At 35.4% G+C, this 27,055-nt stretch overlaps 1 protein-coding gene across 3 annotated transcripts in view; it reads left to right on the top strand.

The window, feature by feature from the left end:
* PPP4R4 (protein phosphatase 4 regulatory subunit 4) overlaps window positions 1–27,055 on the top strand; it is an 89,461-nt gene extending 62,406 nt beyond the window's left edge. For 2 of the 3 annotated variants that reach the window (XM_074365085.1, XM_074365088.1), the window contains 15 exons: window positions 155–232; window positions 1,080–1,163; window positions 1,764–1,946; window positions 5,368–5,473; window positions 6,949–7,096; window positions 11,626–11,770; window positions 13,937–13,978; window positions 14,077–14,151; window positions 16,438–16,506; window positions 17,085–17,154; window positions 17,589–17,672; window positions 17,971–18,064; window positions 19,168–19,238; window positions 23,363–23,510; window positions 25,948–27,055. In XM_074365085.1, the coding sequence (XP_074221186.1) occupies window positions 155–232; window positions 1,080–1,163; window positions 1,764–1,946; window positions 5,368–5,473; window positions 6,949–7,096; window positions 11,626–11,770; window positions 13,937–13,978; window positions 14,077–14,151; window positions 16,438–16,506; window positions 17,085–17,154; window positions 17,589–17,672; window positions 17,971–18,064; window positions 19,168–19,238; window positions 23,363–23,510; window positions 25,948–25,972 (1,422 nt within the window). In that variant the 3' untranslated portion in view covers window positions 25,973–27,055. The remainder of the gene's footprint in view (window positions 1–154; window positions 233–1,079; window positions 1,164–1,763; window positions 1,947–5,367; window positions 5,474–6,948; window positions 7,097–11,625; window positions 11,771–13,936; window positions 13,979–14,076; window positions 14,152–16,437; window positions 16,507–17,084; window positions 17,155–17,588; window positions 17,673–17,970; window positions 18,065–19,167; window positions 19,239–23,362; window positions 23,511–25,947) is intronic. The other variant, XM_074365087.1, reaches the window with a different exon arrangement.

The raw sequence follows: 27,055 nt of genomic DNA, 5'->3' as shown, positions 1-27,055 counted from the left end.
TGTATGTAGTTAATTTTTCTAGAAATCTAATTTTATATTTGTATTGTAGTCCCATTTTAGAAGAAATTAACAGGGATTAGTTTTTAAAATTGCTACTGTAACTTTCATACGTCTAATAGTCTCAAATCTGAGAGTCTTTATTGCTACATTTTAGGTGTCTAAACTTCTGAATTCTGGAGTATATTTGATACATAAAGAACTAATAACATTATTACAAGATGAGTCATTGGAGGTAATATCTTCTTACTCTTTGGGTTTTACTTCTTTTATGTTAAGTCTGAATATATTGATGCCTTTTTCCTTTTTTTTTTTTTTTCCCTCTGCTTCTTGGGAATTGCATGAACACTAATAGCTGACTAGTCCCAAAAGCTTCAAGTCAGGGAACCACTGTATTATAGACTAGAAATTGGGAAGATCTTTTAAAAGTATTAGGTTTTAAAGTATATATTTTATCTGTTTGTTAAGGAAAATTTTGGATCTGTCAAAAAGTAGACAGGCAAAAGAGTACCTTTGGTTCTAATCACTGTTTCTATTTTCTTATATTTTTTCATTTTCTATTTTTTCTATATAAAGGTTTTAAAAATTTTACACAATGTAATCATATGTTATATCACATTTTATGCCTTTTAATTTCTCTTAGCATTGTTTGGAGAGGGGAGGCTTTACTTAATTTTGATGCTGTATTTAATATATCCTATCCACCCAAATGACGACTAGCTTGCCAAAGCTCAACCCCTCAACATTAGACATCACTGAGGGTGTCGTCGACTTAAGCTGCCTTTCAGAAGTTGGGAGGCAGTTTTTGAGCATGTTGTTTGGCTGTCTCAGATCTAGACCATTTGAATAATTTCAAGAGGCAGACATACTAATCTCTTTTCGAAGGGAGTTTGATCAAGGCAGTTGATAATGTTTCTAAGATGTTCCAGCAAGAAAGTGACCGAGCAAGAAAATAGAAACGCCCAAAATTCTCTTTGGTAAATAACACCATTTCTGTGTAGAAATTGACATGTAAGTTAACTAGTCTAAGATTAGAAAAACCTTGCCATCACACAAAGGGTAATTAATATCTCTATTAAAAGGTACTAGATGCTCTCATAGATCATCTTCCAGAAATCCTGGAACTTATGTCTACTGGTGGAGAAAGCAGTGTTCAAGAAAATAAGGTAAATTCCATGTATCAGAGAAGTTTCTGGACGTTATATGGATTTCCTTACTCTGCAGAGCTGTTGTGAGGAATCAGTGAAAGAATGTGTGAAAAACATTTAAAATAGTGCTTGCCACGGAGTAGGTGCTCAGTAAACTTGTCTTTTGGAGTTTGAACAGCTTGAATTTCCTCTACAATATTTGTATTACCATGATCTTTATTTATTGTCCTTGGGGTTTACATTCATATTTTCTGTTTTTATTAGCATTAATTATTATTCTCAGAATAGCAACTGATGAGAACAAAAGAGTAGGAATTTAGAAGGTCAGTTTGCTGACAGTGAAGTATAATAAATTTTACTTTAATTAGAAGAGTTGAGTCCCCGTCTCTTTCAAAATTTTGTTTCCAGTAATCATAAATTTTACTTACAGATTTTTAAAGAAGTATTTGATTTCACTAAACAATTATCTTTCCATGACAACTGAGATGCCTCTTAAGTTCAGAAATGAGCATGAGTTTTCCCTTCCCCAGTGTATTGTGAGACTGAATAATTTGGCTGAATGCTGCAGCTGATTTATTTAATTACCTTTGATTCTCTCTGATGTGTTTTCTTCTTCAGTTATCATCTCTGCCTGACTTGATTCCAGCTCTCACAGCTGCTGAGCAGCGAGCTGCAGCCTCGTTAAAGTGGAGAACTCACGAGAAGCTGCTCCAGAAATATGCCTGTCTGCCACATGTCATATCAAGTGATCAGATTTATTATCGTTTCTTACAAAGAATGTTCACAGTCATGATGACAAATGTGAGCCTGGTATCTTTTATAAACTGATTTTCTCTTGAACTCATGCCTGTTTTGGAATTAACCAGATTCTTTACACTCTTGACTAGAGCAACAAACTCATGTCCTTCTGTCTGGGGGAGGGGGAGGGTTGCTCTTGCCTCCTCATAGGTTCTCCGTTTGATCAGCTGCTTCCTAACTGGAGAAAGGGAAGAACAGGGGAGTGTTAACACATTCATTCCAAGCTTGATACACTTCTTTTCAAGGAGAAGGCTGGTAGGAGTAGTAAACTCAACTGCAAAGTGCCTTCTGCTCCGATGTACACCTTTCATGCATGGTGGCCTCAGCTATGCCCCTTTGCCTTAAGGGTATCCCTTAAGCCCCTTAATATTTGTTTGGTTACGTTTTCTTTTATAGTGCCTACACAGGGGCTTGTAACAGATAACATTTATATAAAAAACATGGATGCCCCACTATATAGATAACCTTAAAATTAGGGGTAAAAGAGACTATACTCAAATTTTCCCATAGAGTAAGTTTTTTTTTCATAAAAATTTCCAGACAGTATTATTTAACCCACAGTTCACTGTACTTTGAATATGACATCCTACTACCATTTTTTGAAGTATAAAAAGTTCCACATAATGTGTATGTTTTAGAAAATATTTAAAAAGTATTTTGAATTCTCACTGTTCTCAAAGAAAGGGAGATAATGAAATCTAGTAGCCGTCTCAAAAACCCCAAATCAGTTTCATCTTCAAAGATTAAAAAGAGAAAAAAAATGACATTACTGGTGTCACACGGCTTAAGTAGAATAACATAGGCATATACTTACGAACTAACACCTCTACATGAAGTCTGTTTCCTGTATCCAAGCAAAGCCTAGGTGTAGAAGGTCATTTCACAGATGTAATCATCTTAAAAGTGCTATTGACAATGATAACTTCCTTATCAGAGGATAATGTGTGAATGGTAATCATCTTAAAAGTGCTATTGACAATGGTAACTTCCTTATCAGAGGATAATGTGTGAATGGTAATCATCTTAAAAGTGCTATTGACAATGGTAACTTCCTTATCAGAGGATAATGTGTGAATGTACTACGTAGAAAATTTCACATAAAATCAAGCAGGATTTATTGATTACTTTATCCAGCAATTAGTTATTTGAGTGTGTGCTATGTGTCAGGCACTCTTCTAAGAGCTGGGGGTATTTGAGTGAACAAGACAGACAGAATCCTGCTCTATGGACCTTGCGTTCTAAAGTGATGGTGGTGGGTAAAATGATAAATAGTAAAGTAAAATAAGTATATTAACAGTTGGTGATAAGCGCTGTGAAGTTTGATCTTAATTGTTTGTCTCAACCTAATTACTTAGTCGGCATCCTTGTGTTTAGAAAACTTCCATATTTTTAGCTTCTCTTATCGGGAAAGAGAAATGATTTACAACATAGTGTGAAGAAAATGCTTTTAAGCCTGAGAGATTTGTTTTATGTTTTCTTTTACATGGAGGTAATTCCACACTTAAAAGGAGATGCATGATTACTGTGGTACATTTTCCATGATCAGAAAAGACACATATAGTCTGTTTCAATATTTTCTGGAGGATTTGTATTTTCAGTTTTACATCTAATGGTCATAATAGTCATTCATTCATTTAACAAAATTTATACTTACTACGTGCCAAGTACTGTTCTGGGTGCTAGGAACACAGTGGGGAATGGGAGAGACAGAGGACCTATTCTCATAGAACTTTATATGAGCAGGTGGTGACAGCTCTGTTAGTCCACTGCAGAATTACGTTTTCTCCCATGTGGTCTGTGTTGTGATCTGAACACTTCAACACTCTAAATACCCAGTTTCCCATCGACCTTTTGTCCATTAGCTTTAGCATCCATTGATGATCCTTGCCTGAATTTAGCTATTTCATTAGAACTTGCAAAAGAGTGATTTTTAAAATTCTTTCATTTTTTTCTACATTTTTTATGGCATTCTTCTGTGGAGAAATGCTTTTTTCATCTATTTGGGTAATTTGATTGCCCTAAAATATATTTCCTAATGTAAAGACAGGGTAAATTGTTACTTTCCCCCCTCTAATTATCAATTTTCAGAGCTAGGAGTTGGTGCAGTAGCCAGTGACAATGGTAACAAATGAATTTTGTTTTTGGTTTTGTCTCTTTCTTTTGGATCTTTTAGACTCATATTTTTATATTAAATAATGTTTTAGTCAATTGCATTCATTATTCACGTGCTCAGATCATCACAACTTCCTTAAGCTGGCTTTCATGTGTTTTGTTAAGATTATGTTTACCTTTGATTTCTGGCCCAAATGATAACTTACCTTACACTATGAGGTACAATATATGCATATTTTCATATGATTAGTATTTATGCATTTGAAATCCTATTAGTATATACAAAATGAAAGAAAAGAGTAACATGGTTTTATTTAGTTCATTTATCTAAAATTTGCTTTCCTTAATTCTAGTGATATTTCTGTTTATATACATTTCTTAAATTTTCTGTTCTAATTCACAGTGACTATTCTTCCTTTACATTCACCAGAATAAAAACCCCACATGGAATGGTGCTCAATAGAATGAAAATAGCTTGTATAAAATATGAGGTAGCAGGCACTACTCTCTCAGTAATGTGTCATTTTTTCTACTTGAATTTCAAGGATCCCCAATGTAATAGTCTGACTCTTCAAGAACTGGATATTGTAATATTTATATGTAAGTCAAGATGGTGAACATGAATTTATACTGGGTGCAGTGTACCTGGTTGAGAGATTTTTCTCTAATACATAGTTTGAACCCAAGCCCAGTAAAGATGGATGGTTGAATTCATGTAGGATTAAGGTTCTGCCCAGTGGTGTGACAGAAATTGAAAAGACAAAGGAGTTTAAAACAGTAGTAAGAGTGGTTGATATGGTGTCCCTGGGTTCTCAGCCTTACCTGTGTCATGGACCAGGGATCTCAATGAATGGTATTAAGGTGGAAGAGGCAGAAGTAAGCCAGAGGAATCTGAAGGGTACGTGATCATGGGATTTGAGTTTATATTTTAGAAGTGGCCCATTTTTGGTGATGTATCTGACAAAGGGTATGTTCTAGCAAATGTTAGTTGAATAAATTGAATGACAAGGCCCAGAGGATGAGTAAGAGAATGGGTGGCTGGGGTGGCAAGGAAATGAGAGTTGAATATAAATCAAACCTGGATGATTTGGAAATGACTGTGCCAAATTACGTTAACTTTGCAATGCAATGGATTAGCTGATTTGCCTGAGTGATAGTAACATTAAATTAGGAAGACACTTTCTCAGTTATTTGAGAGGCAGACAAGCACTGCTTTTACTTTTAACCAGTAAGTTAAAATTGATTTGTGGGGCCATATTACTCAGAGTATATACTATTAGGCTGGGCTAATTGTCTTTCTTACTTCTTTAAGAATGTCTTACCTGTCCAAAAGGCCGCTTCACGAACTCTGTGCATTTTTCTACGTTATAATCGTAAACAAGAACAGAGACACGAGGTCATTCAAAAATTAATTGAACGTAAGTAATCATTGTCTCTTATTTTGAAAAAAATAGAAAGTAAACAAATTGGTTGGACTTAGTTAGATATGACATACATTATGTATTATTTTGCCGTGAATAATTAGGCCGACATTGGTAAATATCTAGAGTATGTTAATATTTTGAGTTTTGTTAGCTAATTCTTTTGGTTTGTTTCAGAAATCTTTGACAGAATCAGATCTGTGATGAATGAAAGTAATAATTACTCTAGGCTGCCTTTCTATACTTGAATTTCTACAGAAATTAAAATATTTATACTTATTGTTGAAAGCCTGCTTTCTACCCTGATGAATAGAATTTCAAACTAAAATATAAGTAGAATATCCATGAATCTAATAGTTTGTTTTATGTTCCTATTATAAATATTACAGAATGTTGGGGGGGTTTTCTTTGAAAAGACTTGATAGTACACACAAATGTGAATCTGATGAGCCTAGGTGGTTTATAATGTCTTAGGAATTGTCAGTTAATAAATGCAAATTTATTTTAATTTGCTATTGACTAAAATCAAGACAAAAGCCTTTCATTAAAGTTTTAATTTTAGAAATAGTGGTGCACATCTATATATACTTAGTGAATTTGTTAATTACTGTATTCTGGCTTTGACCATGGTGTCTTAATGGTTATTAAACTCTGTTACCCAGCATAGGCAGGTAATGGGATTTTCTGGTTGTTAAGAGTTAACCATTTTGAGTATGGATCACCACTTTTCAAAAAATTAGAGTTCATAAAATTCCATTTAAGAAAAATTATACTCAGTATACTTTGATCTTTTTCTTTTTTACTCTATTTTAATTAAATTTTCATTTTTCAGTAGTAGAACCTCACATTTAGAATAAGTTTTATTTTGAATAGAGGTTCTGTTTGTTTTTAAATATTAAAAGAGTTTTGCTTTTAAATATTTATGTAATAAGGGAGAAAAAATTATCCTTTAAGTAATGACCTGAATTATTTTCAGTAATACTGTGTTTACATATGACTTTTACTTCAAAGTATTTTTAAGGATACGAGAGGAAGGAAACCATTAATTTGACTGCTCAGAGATCTTGAACTTACTCAGAATTCTAGCTCTGCACTTTCCAGCTCTGTACCCTTATCTTTTAGGTGGGATAAATATGTGCTCATCCAATTGGATTACTTTTCAGGATTTAATGAGATAATATGTACAAAGTACTTAGCACATAGTGGGTAATCAAAAAGTAATAGATATAGTCATTCAGTATTTAATAAATGCTTATGTAACTAAATGCAATGTTTAATAATATTTTTCTGTTTTTTAAGTTATTAATTTGGGGGTCTACAAATATGGTCATATATAATATGATTTTTTCTCTCATCTCTTATTTTTGCTAAACAAATTGTGGGTATAAAAATTTGTCTTGGACTTTGATTTTGTTACATATGATTTCATGTAGGAAAAGTTAAATTCATAATTTTTTTGTTGTTCTTTCTAGAATTGGGCCAAGGAAAAAGTTACTGGAATAGACTTCGATTTTTGGATACTTGTGAATTTATTATAGAGATCTTTTCCAAATCATTTTTCTGTAAATATTTCTTTCTACCTGCTATTGAACTGACACATGATCCAGTAGCAAATGTGAGGTATGGTACCAATCCAAGAAAATATTTAAAACAATTTTTTTAATGTGTCTACTATAATGAATATATGCAAAAGCATTTTCTCAGTTGATTAAAATAATTAAGTAAAGAATTTATACTTGTTTTGAAATTCTTGGTAGTCTTAATTGAGCCTCGTGGGACTTGGAAGCATAATCTTTTAACACTGTCTCAGGTCTTTAGCTTATTGGGTTTAACAGAGTGGTAGTCGAAACCAGACTGAAAGGCTGCTCCGGCCGCTGGGATACACACATTGGCACCAAGAGAAGACTGAGTAGATGTGATTAATTTAATCTATCTTCTAAGACTAGAGGAAAAAGTTCAAAGTTGGTTTGGAGAAAATCTGTCCATTTTTATGGGCCCATTTGTCCAGAGAAGTAGGACTGCTTCGAAGTCTTTTTCTTGTCTTTTTCCTCTGTTCAGCTGTCTCACATTTTCAAAATCTAGTAAATGTTATTGGAGTTGATTAATTAACTGTGAAATTAGATGAAACAGTCCTTTAAAATGGCTTGCTTGGAAATTGAAAAAAAAAATATATTTTGCATTTTTTTCTCCTTAAGTAAATACATTAATTTTTTTTAAATTATGGTAAAACATACAAAATGTAAAATTTACCATTTTACCCATTTTATGCAATTCAGTGGCATTAGCGCACACAGATACTGTTTCTTTTTTTAGTTGAGGTATAGTTGGTTTACAGTATTGTGTTACTTTCAGGTGTACAGCAAAGCGATTTGGTTATACATACACATATATATATACATACATATTCTTTTTTCAGTTCTTTTCCATTGTAGTTTATTACAAAATATTGAATATAGTTCCATATGCTAAAAGTAAATCCTTCTTGTTTATCTATTTTATATATGGTAGTGTGCATCTGTTAATCCCATATTCTCAATTTATCCCTCCCCTCTTCCTGTTTGGTAACCATAGTTTGTTTTCTATGTCTGTGAGTCTGTTTTGTAAATAAATTCATTTGTACTATTTTTTAGATTCTACATATAAGTGATATCATATAATATTTTGTCTTTCTGTCTGGCTTTACTTCACTTAGTATGATAATCTTTAGATCCATCCATGCTCTGCAAATGGCATTGTTTCATACTTTTAATGGCTGAGTAATATTCCATTGCACAAACTGTTTCTTAAGAGTTATTTGTGCATTTCATAGGGAATTGAAGAGAATTTTAAACCATCAGCCATTAGATTTCTGTATTTGTGTTCTCTGTCTCTGTTCTGAATTTGAGGAACTCAGCTCCATAGGAGACACAAAGTGAATTGGCCATGACTTCCTGAGCAGAATTTCAGAGCTCCCTGCTGACTTTTCCCATACTAGCCATGCTTCATGCTAGTTTCATGCTGTGTGACATATGTGCATCTTTTATGAACAACTGAAGTGAATTATAGGCAACATGTAACCATTTAATACTTTTTAATGGGAAGAATTGGCCAGGCAATTAAGCATAGACTGATAGTGTTGCTGTTGAGAGAAAATATACCAAGAAGAATTATCAAAAAATGTTGACAAGTTCAGCTTAAGAATGCTGGGAGCATTATTTAAGGGAAACAAATCTGGAGATTGGTTTTCTTTTGTATTATTAGTGTGAGAAAATGTGGAAAGCACAACTGCATTGGGTGTAGTATTTTGTACATCTTACCTGTGCTATATAAATGACAGCTGAGGTTTCCCTGACTTGAGGTTTAAAGTAAATTTAAAGTGATTTAAAGTAAATTGAAAGACCCAGTTGATAATTCTTTAGCGTTTACTTCTTGATAAATAACTATTGGATCCAACCACACTGTTAACCTTTTGCAAATTGACGTTTTAATTCTAGAAAAAAACAGCTTCCAATGTGATGAATTATCACTTACCAAGCAGTTACAAAAATTAGTTGAAAGGAAATGAAATCATCTCTACTTGAGTCAACATGACTAATGGCATAGTGTTGACTCAAAGAGAAAGCAACCTGTCAATTCAAAAACCAAATGGAGATGAATTGAGTGTTGCTCCATGAATTTTGGTGGTTTTTTGAGTAAGAGATCGTTGTATAGCAATTTGTCTTGGTTCTCACTTGGTTTCCTGCTTGGGCAGCTGCCAGACAAACAAATGGGTCCAGCAGCACCATATACTAACTGGCTTCTGGATACAAAAGCCTTTGCCTAGCACTGTAGAGATACACAGATAGACTGAAAGCCTCACAGGCGAGAGTGGGAAGTTGGGAGGAGAGTTTCTGGAGCCACACTGTCTGAGCTGGTTTCCAGCTCGCACTAGCTGTGTGTCTGGGCAAGTTACAAAACCTCTCTGTGCATCAGTTTCCTTGGTATCTAATTCATAGGGTGCACTGAGGAATAAATAACCTGAGATAAGGTCCATAAAGAATTTAGCTTACCTAAAAAGCATGATCCCTAATCTCAGAATCTTCATAGTCTCCTGGGGTCAGTATTCTCATAGAGATAAGTTACTACTAAGGCTTCCATGTCTTCTATTGAATGTTTTGTTTTCAAAATCTGCCTTGGGTTATAAAGAATGAAGTGTGCATAGACTGTTGATTGTTTTTGTTTTTCCTTAAGTGAATGTTTAACATTTAAATTCACTGAGTCTAGACAATACCAAGGCTAGAAAAAGACTATTGGTATTCAAAGGAGCCCTCTCTTCAGCTGTTAGAATTGAAAACAATTCTCTTTGGGGTAATTGGGACCCCTTAATTGGACAGAGCATCGCCGTGCTTAGCAGAATCCATGGTGAGTGCTGAGTAAGTTTGAGACTTTGAGACTATTATTGCTATGTACAGAGATGAAAATTCTAGAAGTTCTTCTTTTGCTTTTTTGCTTGGAAAAAAGGAAATTTTGTTGTATGTGAAGAATCCTCAACTGAATGCTCATCTGAGAAATCATCCTGGGTACTCCAGAAATGGGACTTACTTGTCTCAAGGTTTGGTATAGAAATAAACAAGTAGTATCTGGAGAGCACGCAGATGAATGAATGAATGAATGAATGAATGAATGAATACAGCAGCCAAAAATTAGACCACAACCTGGCATCCCTGTCTAAAACCAGCCCTGGCAAAGCAGTTGAATGTTAGCTTAGCAAAGCAGAACTTTTTCTGAGCTGCCTTTTCCTAGGAAGTTGTTTTTTCATTTTTGGGGGGTTTTTTGTTTGATTGATTTTTTTTTTTTTTTAACACTTTCCGGGATGTCCTCTCGCCTCTCTGGAATTCTGCAGTCTGCTCATTGCTTCCTTACCAACCCAATGCAGACTGTGGTGGTACCGCAGATGCTCTCCTCTTATCTCTTCCCAAACTGCATCTCCTGCCTTGGTGATCTCTCCAGTCTCATGGCTAACCAGCATCCGTATGCTGAAGATTCATAGCTATAAGTCTCTAGCATGGATGTCCACCCAGAACAGAAGACTCATTGAGTCAACTGCCCACTGGTATTTCCACTGACTGTCTAGTAGGCACCACAGACTTTATCTGTACAGTTAAATCCCCGCCTTCCTCATCTGTACTTGCTCCTTCTGCAGTCTTCTCCGTATCAGTAAATAACCATTTCATCTTGCCATTTGATCAGGTCCAAACCTTGACTTCCTTTCTGCCACCCCACTTCCAATCCCTCAGCACATCCTGCTGCTTGTAAAGTAATTCAGAATCAAACCAATTCTTACCACATCAACTGCTGTCACTCTGGTTCAAGCCACCATCAAATCTTGCTGAATTATTGGAAGAGTCTCCCCTATTCTGTCCCCTCTGTCCTTGACCACCTACAGTCTCATCTCAACACAGTAGCCAGAGGATATTTTCAAAATGTTAAGTCATATCATTTCACTCTGCTGTGCAGAACCCCCCAGGGCTTCTCACTGCACTCAAAATAAAAACCAGTCTCCAAATCCTGGCTTGCAAGGCCCTGGATGACCTGGCTTCCTACTTCCACTCTGAGGTCTGCTGGTAATCTCGCTTTCGCTCTGTTCTAGCCACTCTAGCCAGTTTGCTAATTTTGGCCAGTTTGTTAACTTGGCACAGCTCCTAAGGCAAGCTCCCCCTATAGGGCATTTGCTCTTACTGTCACGGTCTTCTCTAGACATTCATATGGCTTAGTTCCCAGTTTAAGTCTTTGCTTCAGTGTCATCTTTTCAGTGAAACCTTCACTGAAACCCTCTCTGACTGCCTGTTTTAAACTTGTCATCCCCCTCCTCTGGTTATTCTTCGTCTTCTTCCCCTGCTTTGTTTTTCTCCGCAGCACTTAACCACTATTTGACATTTTGCTCTTGTGTTTATCCTCTCTCCTACCCCTATCCTAGAATGTAATCTCCGGGAGAGCAGAGAATTTTGTTGGTTTTATTCACCGTGGTATCTCATTTCAACACCCAGAATAATGCATGCTTGACTCATACAGACACTCCATAGACATTTGTTGTATAATAAATTAACTCTCAGGCTATCCGAAGCTTGATTTTTTTTCCAATTTCATGTACCTATTATTCTTAGTTATTAAATTCACTTAATTTTTTATAGAATGAAACTTTGCTACTTGTTGCCCAAAGTGAAATCTACTCTGAAGATCCCTGCAGATAAGCATCTCCTTCAACAGTTAGAAATGTGTGTGAGAAAACTCCTCTGTCAAGAAAAAGATAAAGATGTTCTGGCTATTGTGAAGAGAGTAAGTATCACTCTTGCCACAATGTTTGCCTTTCTTGCCTTAAGATAATGTTAATCACAGCTTCACTATTTTAGCTTGATAGGATAGCTCTGTGTTAAAATATTTATATCATTGCTAGAGTAGTAAGAATTAGTCACTGATTTGGTTGATGTGTGTTCCAGCTGGATATGGAAGTTCCTGCTAAAGGGCACCGAGACAAACCTTCATTACTGGTAATATGAGCTCTATGAGAGAGCTCAGCACATTTTAGGTACTCGGTAAATACTGTTCAGCCAGTAGTGAATACTTCATTCACCAGACTACTTATAAGTGCTTATAATCCAGGGAAACTTTGTTGGTAAAGTCAGGAAAGTCACATTTGATAAAAACTTAGCCCTGGAAGGGATGGAAGGGCCTTTAGTGATCTGTTTTGACTTTGCAGAAGCTTTAGACCTAGAAATGTTACGTGTCAGCTTTAGATCACATTAGTGAGTGGCAGAGCCCTGGCTGGAATACGGGTCCCTCACCCTGAGTGCATTCCTTTTTCAGTTAGGAACATTGTGGGGTTTTAGTTTGTTTTGTTTTAGCACGTGATCTTACATGAACTGTTTGGCAATGCTGGAAAACTAAAACAGTAAAAATTTAGGTTAGTGAAGTCAAATCTTAAAATACTTTATAGTCTTCAAAAAATTTTGTCTGAATATGTGATATTATAAGATTAAGTCAAACTAAAGCCATTACTTTTGTGAATCTGACTGTGAACTTCAGGACACATAGTTTTTGAGCGTTTATTTTTAGTGAGAGAATTTAATTTATTAATGTCAAATAAGTTGGTGTCAATGGTGAGATAAAAAGAGAAGACTTTGATTTTTTTTTCTCTTTTTTTCCCTAGAGATCATTGCTAGATGTTGCTTAAGGAACTTTTTTAATAAAGTAGTTTCATAACTTATCATTAATTAGTATATTTTATTTTACTGAAGTGTGAGTTCCTCTTTCATTAGCTGAAATAACCAGAAATACCCAGAGTCTGGACATGCATCTAAATCTAAAAACATGTATGCATACATTTGTTTCTACCAGATATGTCTGTCCTTACCATTTAATTCCAGAAGTGTATGCAATGGAATTAACCTTCAAAATAATAAACATAAGACAGCTAGTTACTTTTCAGAAAGAATTTATTAACCGAAGAGATAATTCAAGCTGACTTCATAAATAGGGACAAAAATGACATAGTTAAATTAATGGATTATTAACCTACAGTGGATTGTTCTGGAGTACAGTTGTCATTCTAAGAACATAACACATGAAGAAGTCAATCTGTCCCATGAAAATTCTATAGTATAATGTCTCTCAAACTGAGATATTGGGAACCTCTGAGGAAGCTATTCAAAGCTTTGGGAGAAAAATGGAATAGCTTAGTCTAGTCAGTTTTTTACGATGAAAAGTAATTTCATTTAAAAGAGATATTTCATGGCATACATTATAACATTTTCATAAGTTTCAGCATAAAAATAAAATTTTAAATAAATATTATGTTTGTAATAGATACCTTTGGGCATATGAGTAAATGTACTTTATTTTGGCCACCAGAGTTACTCCCATAAAGGAGTACTGTCCTCCTTCAGAGACAGGACCCTGGATTACTTGGAGTGTCATTTGATTGAAATGATTTGTCTCAGACCAATCTGAGAGACAAATACTAAATTAAGAGAATGCTTTCAGAGCAAAGTCTTTTCTAATGGTTAGAACGTCATAATGATCAAAAGTTTCTTTGGAAAGGAACTAAGCATATTAAGCCAAATGATAGCTTGCTTCATATATAGATATTAAGCTAAAAGATTTTTTAATTCAAAAATTATTTTTCTGAAAAGTTAGAAGAGTGGCATGGGAAGTTATTAGAAATTAGTTAAATTGCATGTGTTTAATATTTAAAATATTCCTCTAGACTTTCTTTTCTTAAGGTTAAAAACATAAAAGTTTAAATGGATCCTGGCATTACTATATAGAAGTTGATTAAAAATCCATCATAGAATTGAGAAGAACTCAATTTAGAGGCTTGCTAAATTAGCCTTTCACATAGTACAGAAGTCTCTTCTTTGAACCTCCATCTGGAAAAGATTTTGAGAAATGATTAGTTGATCTAATTTAATTACTCTTGAATAATTTAAAAACTTTTCTTTGTAGACTGTGTTAGAATTGGACAGAATGGAAATGTCTATGGATGCTGTGAGTACACTCTCATTACCTTGTTGAAAGGAATATTTAAAAATTGGCAGAAACTCATCATTAATGTTTCACAATTTCATTTTAAACTTTAAACTTAGTTTCAGAAAAAGTTTTATGAAAAAGATTTGCTGGATCAAGAGAAAGAAAGAGAAGAGCTGCTTCTTTTGGAAATGGTATGTTTTCACACGAACACACATGTACTCTTTTCTGGCCAGTATTAACTGTGCTTTATTAAACTTAATAAATAACTTCTTTCAATTTTACATCATTTTTTTTAACCTAAATGACTAAATAAGAGCCCTGATCTTTTGAAATTTGTTGTTTTATAAACTGGAAGGAAAACTACATTTGAGAGCCTTTAAAAAACTACCTTATTGAAGTATAATTGACATATGATTAACTGCAAATATTTAAAGTGTACAGTTTGGTGAATTTTGACATATGGACACATCCACGAAACCAGCAGCATACAAAATACCAAACACTGCCATTCCCTCAAAAATTTCCTCGTGCCCCTTTGTGGCCTACATCTTTTACTCTTAGTCCGTGGCAACCACTAATCTAGTTTCTGTCACTATAAATTAGTTTGCATTTTCTAGAATGTGTATAAACTGAATGATATATTAGTACTTTTTTGAGTCATGCTTCTTTTCATCAGCGTAATTATTCTGAGATTCATCCATGTTGTTGTGTATATCAGTAGGTCATTCTTTTTTACTTCTGAGTTGTAGTCCATGTTATGGATAGACCACAGCTTGTTTATCCACCTCTTAGTGGACGTCTGGGTTTCTTCTAGTTTGGGAACATGAGTGAAGAAGTTTTCGGACATATGTTTTCATTTCTCTTGGGGAAGTCACCTAAGAATGGGATAGCTGGATGGAATGGTAGAGTGCACTTAATTTAAAAACAAAGACTGTTTTACAAAGTAGTTGTGCCACTTTCCACTCCCATCAGCTGTGGTGGAGAGCCTCCGTTACCCCACATCCTCTGGAATGCTTGATGGAGGAACATGTAATGGTATTTCGTCGTGGTTTCAAATTGCACATCCCTGATGCTTAACAAGGTGGAGCGTCTATTCCTTTGTGTATTGGCCACCCTTATATCTTAGTTGATGAAGCCTCTTTTCAGATTTTAATGTGGGTTATCTTCTTCTTATTGAGTTGTAAGAGTTCTTTATAAACTCTGTGTATAACTCCTTTGTCAGATACACATTTTCTGAATATTTTCTTGGAGTCTGTGCTTACCTTTTCATTTATTTAATAGTGTCTTTTGAAGAGCAGAAGTTTTTAATTTTGATAAAATCCAACTTATTTTTTTTTCTCTTAGCATAGTTCCTGCTCCCTTGTTCCATAATTTTCTATCCCAAAATTATAAAGACTTTTTCCTATGTTTTCTTCTAGGAATTTTAGTTTTAGGTTTTACATTTGGGTATATGATTCATTTCAAGTTAATATTTATATATGTTTATTTTTTTCCATCTGAATGAGCAATTATTTTAGCACCAGTTGTTGAAAACTTTTCTTCTCCATTGCCTTAGCATCTTTAAAAAAAAAATCAGTTGTCCATATATATGTGTCATTTATAGGCAGTCACCTGATGCATGAATTCAGCCCAGTATTAGGAGGAGTGGAGTGGAACAGGCTGGGGCTGTGGGTCTTTCCAAAGTTCCTAGAATAGGAGGTCATGGCAGCAGGAAGGGAGGAGGTGGCAAGGGATTTGTAAGTGATGGGCACAATCCATCCTGTACCCAGGCTGGGTTCAGGGAAGGCATGGAGATCTCCCTCCTTCCCAGGCTCTGACCCCGTTACTGACCCCTGGGCTCTGCTCTGCTACTCAAAGTGAATAATTTCTGTTTCTGTTGTTCCATCTTCATTGTCACCAATTCTTTGCCTGCCCTCCCCATTTGGCTGCTGAGCCTCTCTAGTGATTTTTTAGATTTCTAGCACTATATTTTTCAGTTTTAAAATTCCCATCTCTTTTTTATATTTCTTATTTCTCTGCAGAGAATGATGCTGCAAGATAAAAAACTTAAGTGGAAATCTTCTGAAAAGCAAAGTGCATTTATATTTCAGCAGTCTAAGACAGAGATTAGAGTTCAGGATTGCCAGTGGTAGAAGCTGTAGAGAATATACAGACTCTAAAGATTTTAGGACTTAATAACCTAAACCCAAGACAAAAATCAGACGATAGGAAAAGACCCACAGATGACCCTAGTATTAGAGTTAGCAGACAGTGACTTCAAGACAACTGTGATTAATATGATCAAGGTAGCAGAGGAAGAGGTAAGCAGGTAACACTGCTGTTAACCTTGCTTACTGATATTTTTCAGTTTTTGCATGTTTTATTTTCAGTTTTAGAATTTTTGTCTTTCTTATGTAGTGCAATTCTTTGTGGAAGTTTTTTTTTATCTTGTCTGTTTTGTCTGCCTTTTTCTTTATTTTACACGTGCACTTGAGAAGACTGTGTGTTCTCCAGTTGTTGAGCACAGTGCTCTGTACATGTCAGATGCCACGTTTGCGCAGAGCTTGGTATGTTTATGGATTTTTCTTGCCTATTCTGTTGCAATAAAGAACTCCTGAGTTTTGCTAACATTTTGTTTCTTGGTCTGGGAGCTGATTATATAAATGTGTTCATTTTGGGAAAATTCATTGAGCTGTACACTTTGTGCACTTTCTCTGCATGCGTTACTCTTCAATAAAACATTTTAAAAATATCTAAAAGATCACTTCTTCTCTCAGTCTTTTAAAAGAAAGATATTATTTTGCCATTTACCAGTCAGAAATGGAAAGGGCCAATTGTAACATGTTTTGCTGATGAGAGTTAGTAAATACCTTCTAGCAATTAAAGGCTCATCACGGCAAGGATACTGCACTCATTATTTTAGCCTGACATCCCCCAAGGACACAGTTCTGTAGATGTTTAAAAAAACACAAATATAAAAGAAATGTGACTTCTTTAGATGCTACTGTGGGAGAAAGATGATTTCTGTTAGGCGTTTTTGTGAGTTGTGTCTCTATCTCTAAAGCTTAGAGTAATTTCTCATTAGAACAGTTTTCTAAGTCTATTTATGCTAACCTTTAATGCTAAGATACTGTTTTAATAATAGGAACAATTAGAAAAAGAGAAGCAACAAAGTGATGGAAGGCCCATGAGCGATAAAGCCTTTGAAAAGAAACGTAAGTAGTTTTCCTGTGTCTTCACCATCAAGTCACAAAATGGATGTTGCATCCTGGCATTCTGAAAGGCCATGCTGAGTTTTTAATCTTATATGGAAAATTGCTTCACTTTCTTTCATTTATCAAAAATTGTTTTCAAAAATTGGCTGCCTGCTGTGATAGAGATTTAGATATACATGAATAAATGGTGGGGGTCTGTGTGGGAGTTCAGATCCTTCAAAGGAAAGCTTGAACTGATAACAGCAATCAGATTGGGAAATTGATCACTGAATAACTAAGACTGAAATACTTAAATATATAAAGTTAGAATACTTGGGAAAGAGTGCTGCTTAGCTAGGGATAGTGATCCATCTACTCTGTGTTGTCTTGTGTATATATGGAGATTAATGAGAACTCAGAGGAAATTACAGCATCTAAAACAGAGTTTGTTTTAGGTAGAGACACCAAAACTCCAACAACTCTGCCCAAGAGCATCCCCGTTGCTGTTCCTGGACCCTCGTCTGCCACCTCATCCACAAGTAAGAAACTTCTTCTTTTATAAACAATAATTCCAGGAAAGTCACTCCGTGAAATGAGGTATATTATTGGAAAGCAACATTTGCCTTTTACTGTTAGTTGTTTTGGTAGTTCTTAATGGGCAGTAAGAGGTAAGAGACACTCCAGTCAGCTCAAACTAGGAAAGGAAGGAAGCTGGACCCATCGACCCATCTGTGTTTTACTGAAGGTTGTGGGAGTTGGAGAGGAAATGGGGTTGGGGCAGCTAAGGATGAACTGATGAACTAAACAGTTGCATTTTCTTTCTGCTTGTTTCTCTAGGCAAAGAAATCAAGAAGTCCAAATTGATTCGAAGCCAGTCTTTTAATAATCAAGCTTTTCATGCAAAATACGGCAACTTAGACAAGTGTGCTAGGTATGATCTGTCAGCTATTGGCATATTTTGACTTAATTATATTTTGCAGTCATACATCTTTATGTGAAATGTTTATATTATATAAAATCAGGATTAATTTTGAGTTTTTTAATAGATCAGTAATTTGTACGTTATCTTCTGTAAAGATTTCATATTTAAAAAGATTAGTCTACCAATTTTCATAAGAATAGGTATCGTGGAATTCTAGGAAGCCCACTGCCATGATGTGTGTAACAACATCGTGGAATCTGCGCGTTGTTTTATGGGGAAGGTGGTACTGCATCACGTATGCCGCACAGCTTCTAAATGGGTAGGGACACGCCTCATGTACGAAATGGATGCGGACATCCATTTCCTGTTAGTATTGTTGCTGTCTGTAAAGAAGCCACTGGCCTGTTTCTATGGTAAAGTGGTCACAACAGAATTCTCCTGAAAACAGATGAATGTCTAGTTTCCTTCTGGCCCAGCAGACAAAATTGTAAACAGTTAAGATTAGGGGAGAATCAGCATAAGTTAAATGACCATGACTTTTATATTTATTGTACACATACAGTATGTAACAGCTGCGGGGCAGTCGACAGCCAAAGTAATTTTAAGGAAATGTAAATGTCTTTGAAGCTATTTGTCAAGAAAAAATAATGTGTTATAGAAAAAATGTTTTTCTTTTCTTATTTTTATCTTTTTATAAAAGATTGAAAAAACTTATTCTAAATTTTCACTATACTTTTTGACATTATCAATAGATCTGTCTAGGGTTCTTAGCCAGTAGGGTGATCTTGAGATGGACAAAAGAGATTAGAACTAAAGATGAGTTACATCCAGGAAGATTTTATCCATTATTACCAATATTACCCGTTTTGGTTGAGCATCAAAAGAAAAACTTTTTCTGAGGCAGCAAAAGTTTAAGAAAATACTTCCAAGTTAAAGACAAAGTAATTGTTGTGACATGGAATACCAAAAATAATTGAGAAATAAAGTAGCAAGCATGTTTCATAAGATGCAGAGGAAGGCATTGAAAAAAGGTTAGAAAAGGCCAATGCTAAGTGGCTGGGATTGAAGGAAGCATTTTCTTGTAATTTAAACTAAATTATGTTCTTTTCTAGTAAAAGTTCTACAGCAACATACACACCTTCCGTCTCAGGGTTAGGAAAGACTTCTGTGATTTCACTGACTGGTAAGTATCAATCTGAGCTCTTCAAAAAATTGTTAAATTTTGTAAAATATGACTTTTTAAATGACCTATTTATTTTTAGGTACAGTTTCCCCTAAATTTATCTTTATCAAATACCAAAGAAATTAAACTTTTCCCTAACAATTAAGAAAATGCTTCACTGTACTATTTTGATTTCACTGTGTCCAGAGTCAGAGTTCAATACTTTTAAAAGAGAAAAAGGGCAAAATGATAGGCCAGGTTTTACCATAGTCTGAGGCCCTGCTAAGACATAGACTGAGAGTTTTTGCAATCATTTTTAAGGACATTAAAAACAGTAGGGCTTCACTGTGGACCATTGGCAGCTAAACAATCACAATATCACATATCTGAAAGTTTATACCAGGTTTCAGCACACTTCTCTGTCAAGGACCACGTGGTAAATATTTTGGGTTTCTTGGCCAAATTGGTTTCTGTGACAGTTACTCAGCCCTGGTGTTGTAGTGTGAAAGCAGCCCAGACAGTGTGTGATGATGAGGAACGGCCGTGGTACTGCAGTGTCTCAGGGAACAGGGAGGCTCGAGGACAGGGAGAGGGTGGGGGGCAGCCGGTAAGTGGAGCAGTCAGAACACACACCCTGTATCTATTAAGTTTGCCGTCTTACAGGGGTGTGGATCACGGTGCCCCCAAACATTTCCAATAGTAACATCAAAGATCCCTGATCACAGATCACTGGAAGTATAGTAATAGTGAAAGAGCTTGAAATGTTGTGAGAATTATCAAAATGTGAGACGAAAATAGGAAGTGAGCAAGTGCTGCTGGAAAAATGGCGCCAGTAGACCTGCTTTATGCAGTGTTGGCACGACCTTCACTTTGTAAAAGACGCATTGTCTGTTTCACCTGCAGTAAAGTGAAGTGCAGTAAAACGAGGTACAACTTACCATCCAAAGTCTCAAATTAAAGCGTGTCTTTAAGGGTAAATCATTTATTAAATTATTTGAAAAATATTCTATGTTAAAGTTTCAGTTTTATTTTGGGGAGGGAATAAGTTGAATGAAATATCACCTAGATTTTTGATTAGAAAAATACACTTATTATTATTTATTACTTAATGAGTTACAGTCTGAGGGAAAAGTCGCAATGTAATTACACATCTGATCTAGAAAGAGAAAATGGTAGCAAAATGTCTCTTAATGAATGTATTAGGTGTTTACATAGAGAAGAGATTTTATTTACTCGTGGGACTTAAGATGGGCTTCAAGAGGATTGTCATTTGAGATGAACCTTAAGGTACACTAGGATTTTGTCAGACAGAGGTGGGTGTAGAATACCATCCCATGTGTCCCAGGCAGGGGACCTGTCCTAAACAAAACTGTTTGGCTGTTGTGTCTTAAGGCAACAACAGCAGGCTGGTTTGGCAGAAGCATGGAGTGGGTGTAGGGAGAGTAGTGTTAAATAAAACAAAGGGAAGGTCAAAGTCACAGCTTGGACGGTCAAATGGATTACTTTTTACTTAACAAGAACCAGTTGTCATCAGTTACAGCATCCCGAAGCTCTGTGGGCACCACAGACTGGGGGAGATGTAAAGAGAATCTCAGTAAGGATCCAGGGAAACAAATTGCAGTGTATCCATTGTTAGTGAGTATGAAAATCAGTGGAACCCTTTTGAAAGCAGTTTGGTAGAGTTCATCAAGGATCCTAGTTTTTAAAAATATTCTATGACTCCCCCAAAAATCCCATTTCTAGTGACCTGTCATAAAACGATAAAATAAAATACATAAAATGAGATAAAAATATGTCATTGCGTGTACCCTTGATACGATGTGGTGAAAATGCTACTTTATCTCAGTCATCCTCCCTCAAACCTGTAACCCTAGTCTAATTGTGAGAAAAGCTTCAGACAAATTCCAATAGAGGCACAGCCTACAAAATATTTGACCAGTACCTCTCAAAACTGTTAAGGTCATCAAAAGCAAAGAAAGGCTAAGAAACTGACCCAACCAAGGAGAGCCCAAAGGGGAGGTTATAGCTCAGGTGGTAAAGTGCATGCTTAGCATACACGAGGTCCTGGGTTCAATCCCTAGCACTTCCACTGGAAATAAATAAATAAGTAAACATAACTACCTCCCCCAACAAAATTAAAAAAAAAAAAGGAGACCCAACAAGTAAGTAATGTGGTGTCCTGGGTGGCATCCTGAGACATCAGCAGTCATTAGGTGAATACTGAAGGAATCTGAATGCACTATGGACTTTTGTTAATAATAATGTGTCTCCATTGGCTCATTAATTGTACCAAGTATAGCATAAAATGTAAGCTGTTAATAATAGGGTAACTAGGTCAGGGGGGCCTTCATGCTATCTTTTTAACTTTTCTCTAAATCTAATACTTTAAAAAATTAAGTCTATCTAAAGATAACATTTACAATAACTTCAAAACTATTAAATGCTCAGGGGTAAATTTAACAAAATACGTGCTAAATGCATACTCAAAACTTCAAAACATTGCTGAAAGAAATTAAAGAAGATGTAAGTGGAAAGCTATACCATGTTTACGGATTAGAAAACTTAGTATTGTTTTGGTGTCAGTTCTTTTTAAATTGATCCAGAGATTCAGTGCAATACTGATAAAAATTCTGGCCGCCTTTTTGTAGAAATTTATAAGCTAATTCTGTATCGAAATGCATAGAACTGAGTTTTTCAAAAAAGAAAAAAGTTAGAGAACTTAAATTACCTGATTTCAACATTTACTAATAAAGCTTCAGTAATCAAGACTGTGTGGCTCACACGGACATATATAGACAGTTGCGTTTCAGCAAAGGCTCCAAGATAAATCAATGGTGATGGGATAGTATTTTTAAAAGTGATGCTAGAACAATTGGATATCCATAGTGAAAAATCTAGAAACTGGATCTCAATTTTTACTTCACACTATACACAAAATTAAGTCAAAATGTATTATAAACTTAAGCATAAAAGCTAAAACTCTGCCATTTCTGAAGAAAATACAGAAGGAAATCTTTGTAACTTCGGAATTGACAAAAATTTCTCTAAACCATGAAGAAAAAATTAACGTATTGAACTTTGTCACAATTTAAAGCTTTGGCACTTTGAAATAGAGCACTAAAAACATACCAGGCAGGTCACAGATTGGGAGAAAATATTCATATTACATATACCTGACAAAGGACTTGTATCCAGACAATAAAACGCTCTTTCAGATGAATCAAGCAACTGATTTTAAAATGGGAAAAAGATTTGAACAGTCAGAGAGAAATGCAGATTAAAAGCAATGAGAAAAACACACACACACACACGCGTGGAGATACCACTTCATCACACACACTAGAATGTTTAAAAAGGCTCATAATATCAAGTGTGTGTGAAGCTGTGGAGCAACCTTCCGGGACTCTCCTATGTTGATGCTGGAAATGCAAAATGGTGTAACCACTTTGGACAGAAGTTTGGCAGTTTTTTATGAAATTAAATGTCAATTACTATGTGACTCAGCAATTCCAGGCTTTTACTGAAGACAAATTAAAATATATGTCCACACACAGACTTATGCATGACTGTTCATAGCAGCTTTATTTATAATAGTCAAATTACAAAGTTTTTGGAAAAAATCCAAATGCTTATCAGTAGGAGAAAGGATGGACAAATTTTGGCCTGTCTGTATAATGGGAATACCAGTCAGTAATTTTTTTAATAAATGAAGTATCGATACATACAAGATGGATGAATCGCAACATCATTGTGCTGAATGAAAGAAGCCAGACCAAAAAAGAGTACATACTGTGTGATTCTATTTGTATAAAATTCTGTAAAATGCAAACTAATCTGTAGCAACAAGAGGCAGACCTGTGGTTGTCTGGAGTCGGGGAGGGAGTGGAGGGAGGGATGAGGGGGGTGGGCAGGAGGAAACATTTAGTGGTGATGGGTATGTTCACTCTTGATTGTGCTGGTCACTTCATGGGTGTATACAAATGTCAAAACCTTAAATTTGTGTGGTTTACTGTGTTTAAATTATACCTTAATACAGCTGATTTTAAAAGAAGAGAGGAAGTCAGCTATCATTAACCTTTCTTCTCTTAGGTTGACATCTCTCTTAGTATATTCGATCCGTCTGACTGTACTTGTATTTCTTTCAGATGATTCATTCCGGACTCGTAATGCCAGTAGTGCTCCGAGTTCCTTTTCTGCTAATTCTTCCCTGCCTAGCACCTCCCGGGTGACAGGTAACTCAGTTGATCCAAAGAGCAGTGGAAGTAAAGACACACAACCACGGAAGGCTACCTTGTAAGTAACCTGGTGATGTACTGTTAAGTGCATTGTTCTTTTCTTTTTCTCAGTGTACTTTCCTTCCCACTTAAATTCTTTCCAAAGAATAGAAAATGTCTGTAAAGAGGACATAGAAATTAAAAGGGCTTATTATCACATGTGCCTCTGTTATGTTAGATACTTTATATACGGCAAGAATATCGTAACCTTAAGGAATCAATGAGAAGCTTTAAATGGCTCCCACTGATGTCTGAGATCTATTTATTTTTCTGTGAAATGTATGCATTCAGGAAATTTAGCTCTGAGAAGACACTGGGTATGATTGCATTCCTTTAAACAACCAGCTTAAGTACACAGTATTTAATCACCCAGTGTTCAGGATACAACTGATGCCACTTAAGAAATATTACTACACATATAAGCCAGAGTTGTGGATCCAATAAGCTAGAGATTTCTACAGACTATACTTGTTCCTTAAATTTATAAAAGTTATAAAGGGCCTGTGTTCTCCTTCCCACCCCCACCCGCAACCCTGTGGGGCCTTTTAATGCACCAGTTGTATCTTGTTTGAATTGTTGAAGCCTTTGTTTCTTTTAGGTTCAACATTTAAGAGGGTAGTGCCAAAAAAAATCACCAGGATGAGAAATCGTATCAAGGTAGAATTGATTCATCCAAGATGCCTGAACTGTAGTTATAGGTTTACGCTTCCATACGGGATCCCTGAGTCCTCTGATTAGAAGAGAATTTAAACAGGATTTAGGTTTTTTTTAAAAACATATTTCATTTAATTCATGAGTTTTTTTTTTTTTCTAATAAAGTTTCTGACATGCATCTTTTTTGCAGAAATTCCACACTGGAATCCCTTTTAGGAACTGCACTGTACTATAATTTGCTCTGAATTTTTAATTGGCCATTGGTAAATACAAATATAGATGTATTCAAAATTTATTTAAAGCTTAGAAACACATTTATTGAAGAGAGCTCAAGGAAAGAGCAGGACTATATAATAGAAAAAGTAATAGAAAAATAATACTGGTATTACAGATTAGTAGTGTTATTACAGAGATTACTTACCACAGCGACCGCTCTTGGCCCACACACTTACTGCTCTAATGATGACACTGTGCAAGTCCCACTTGAAAGTCTTAAAGTAGAGGCAGGATGGGGTGATGGTCTATGGAGAGCCTGGAGCTGGAGCCTTGTGCCCTGGTTCCAGCAGCAGCGAAGCAGCCATGTGCCTTTCAGGTCAGCGCTCTGGTCCTCTCTGTGCCCGTCTGTGAAGTGACGGGGTGGACTCATGTTTGTCTTCTGAGGCGCCTTCCGTTCTGGCATCCTGAAAGCCTGCCTATCACCCTCTACCCGCTTCCTCTCAAAAGATGGCCCTGGAAGTTTTCTGTTGAAGAACATGTTTAATAACATCTGGACGCAGCTCATTCTTTTTCTAAATGCCACAGGCATTTTTTAAAGGCCATTGAAACCTAATGTATTTACACCAGCTCCCCTTTATTTCAGGTTACTGTTTTTATCTGTTCTTTCATTGTTGAGCATGTTTTTCCTTTTTTATGGACTGAATTTTCTCTTGCTCAATATATATAATTATATAAATCATTATGTAATGAGTTATATCTATAATTGATTTAAAAAAAAATCTAGAAACAAACACTCTGCTAACAAGTCATGTCAAGTTCTTTTCTGAATATTCTGAAAGAGGAGGACTGTTGGCCTCACAGCTGCTGTGTTCACATGTAACTGAATACACAGGCCCACAACGCTCTCTGCGTGTTACGTGATTCTAATTTGGACTTTCTGCACACTGCCGCACAACTGGGGCAGGTGACCCACGCCTGCATTGGCCACATTCCTGTGCAGTTCATACCAACAGTTCAGCACCACGCCATGTCCAAATGAAAACCTGTCCTTTTTGCTTAAAATAAGCCTATGAAGTGATTTCAGAAAGTATTATCTCAGTTTTTGCTGCTCAAAAAAATTCTGTGCAATACATTCTCCAAGTTTTCAGTGTCATGGAGGTGACGCATCTGGTATTTAGGAATATCACAGTCTTATAGGAAGTACAGGAATGCATCATATCTTTATGTCTTTCAAGGCCAGGTGATTGATATATTTTAGACTGTGTTAATTTATTTTATGGTTATACAAAATGAAAAATGTAGGAAAAGTATGAATTGAACTGAATGCTATGTTAGATGCACATAGGATTTGGTAATTAAAGGTTATTCCCAGTAATCTTTAATGTTTAATTTACTTTTCTACTTAATCACAATTCTCATATATTAGGTTTTATTCAAAGTAGATTATGTCTATTTCTTTACTTTGTAAAGCATTACGTGGATAAACTTTTTCATGTTTTGTTTTCTTGTTTTCCTTCCTACTTTTTTCTCTCCTTCTCTCTCCCTCTCCTTTCTTCTCTCTTTTTCTTTCTTTCTTCTTGACAAAGAAAATCCAGAAAATCCAATCCTTAGATCATCTATCTGCTTGATGGAGGCAAAACAAAGACAGCTGGAGACAATGTGATTGATGGACAAAAGCTAAAGCAATGGCTGGGGCTTTTTTTTTTTTTTTAACGAATGGAAAAGAGACACATAATGGCAGCTGATGTTGTTAAAAAGTTCCATATTTGAAATTAGATTCCCTAGGAGGTATAATACATATTTCTTGAATAATAATGTGGTTATAGAATTCCAATGTTATAGTGAAGTGTAATGAAAAACAACTGTAGGAATGTGCTTTAACTACTGCTGCAAAAGAGACACACCTGCATTTATTTGTGCAGGAAACCATCTATTTAATTGTTCTAGAGTTTAGCATTTAAAAATTACATGAAAGGTCCAAATCAACTGAAATTGCCCTGCCTATGTAATCACTCGGAGGGGGACTTGGGAGTAAGAAAGACACTGCATTTTCTCATGCATCTCCAAGCCCAACTGAAAAAAGTCACACTGAAACAGGGTACAAACAGCTGTCCGAGATTGTATCAGTCCTGCGATTGTGGTGACAAGATGTTGTACCTGGACATTCTGAAATTAAAATTTGGCAATGAAAATTCTGCAGAGATTTCTGATAACTTTCAGCTACAACTACCTTAAAAATAATAGATTGATGATTTCCTTTATTTCCTAGAAGAATTTATTTTATAAATACTTTGTTTACATTTTAGATTGTTTGTCCTTACTGAATTAAAAATGATGAGCCTAGTTTGAATCAGCTGTTATTCCAAGCTATCATGCTTAAGCTATGTCAACAGCATTTATTTGTACTAATGCTAATATTTCCATCAAAATTTGCCTGTGGCGCATATATACAGTTCTTAATTTTAAAATGTCAGTTCTTGAGATAGACTGTATGAAGCTATTGTCAGCTTCTCTATTTCACAATGCAATCAGCATATAACTATATTGATATTAGAAAATATTTGTTTTTTTTAAATATATTGATGTATGATAAAGATGATCTGATTTGTGAATGCATATGCGTGTGTGGTTACTTTTTATAATGTGAAATAATGAATAATGAATTTACTGAAAATAAAACATAGGTTAATGAGA

Source organism: Camelus bactrianus, chromosome 6, assembly GCF_048773025.1.
Source record: "Camelus bactrianus isolate YW-2024 breed Bactrian camel chromosome 6, ASM4877302v1, whole genome shotgun sequence".
In the NCBI taxonomy this organism is placed as follows: Eukaryota; Metazoa; Chordata; class Mammalia; order Artiodactyla; family Camelidae; genus Camelus; species Camelus bactrianus.
This window is presented reverse-complemented; position numbering and strand designations above follow the sequence as displayed.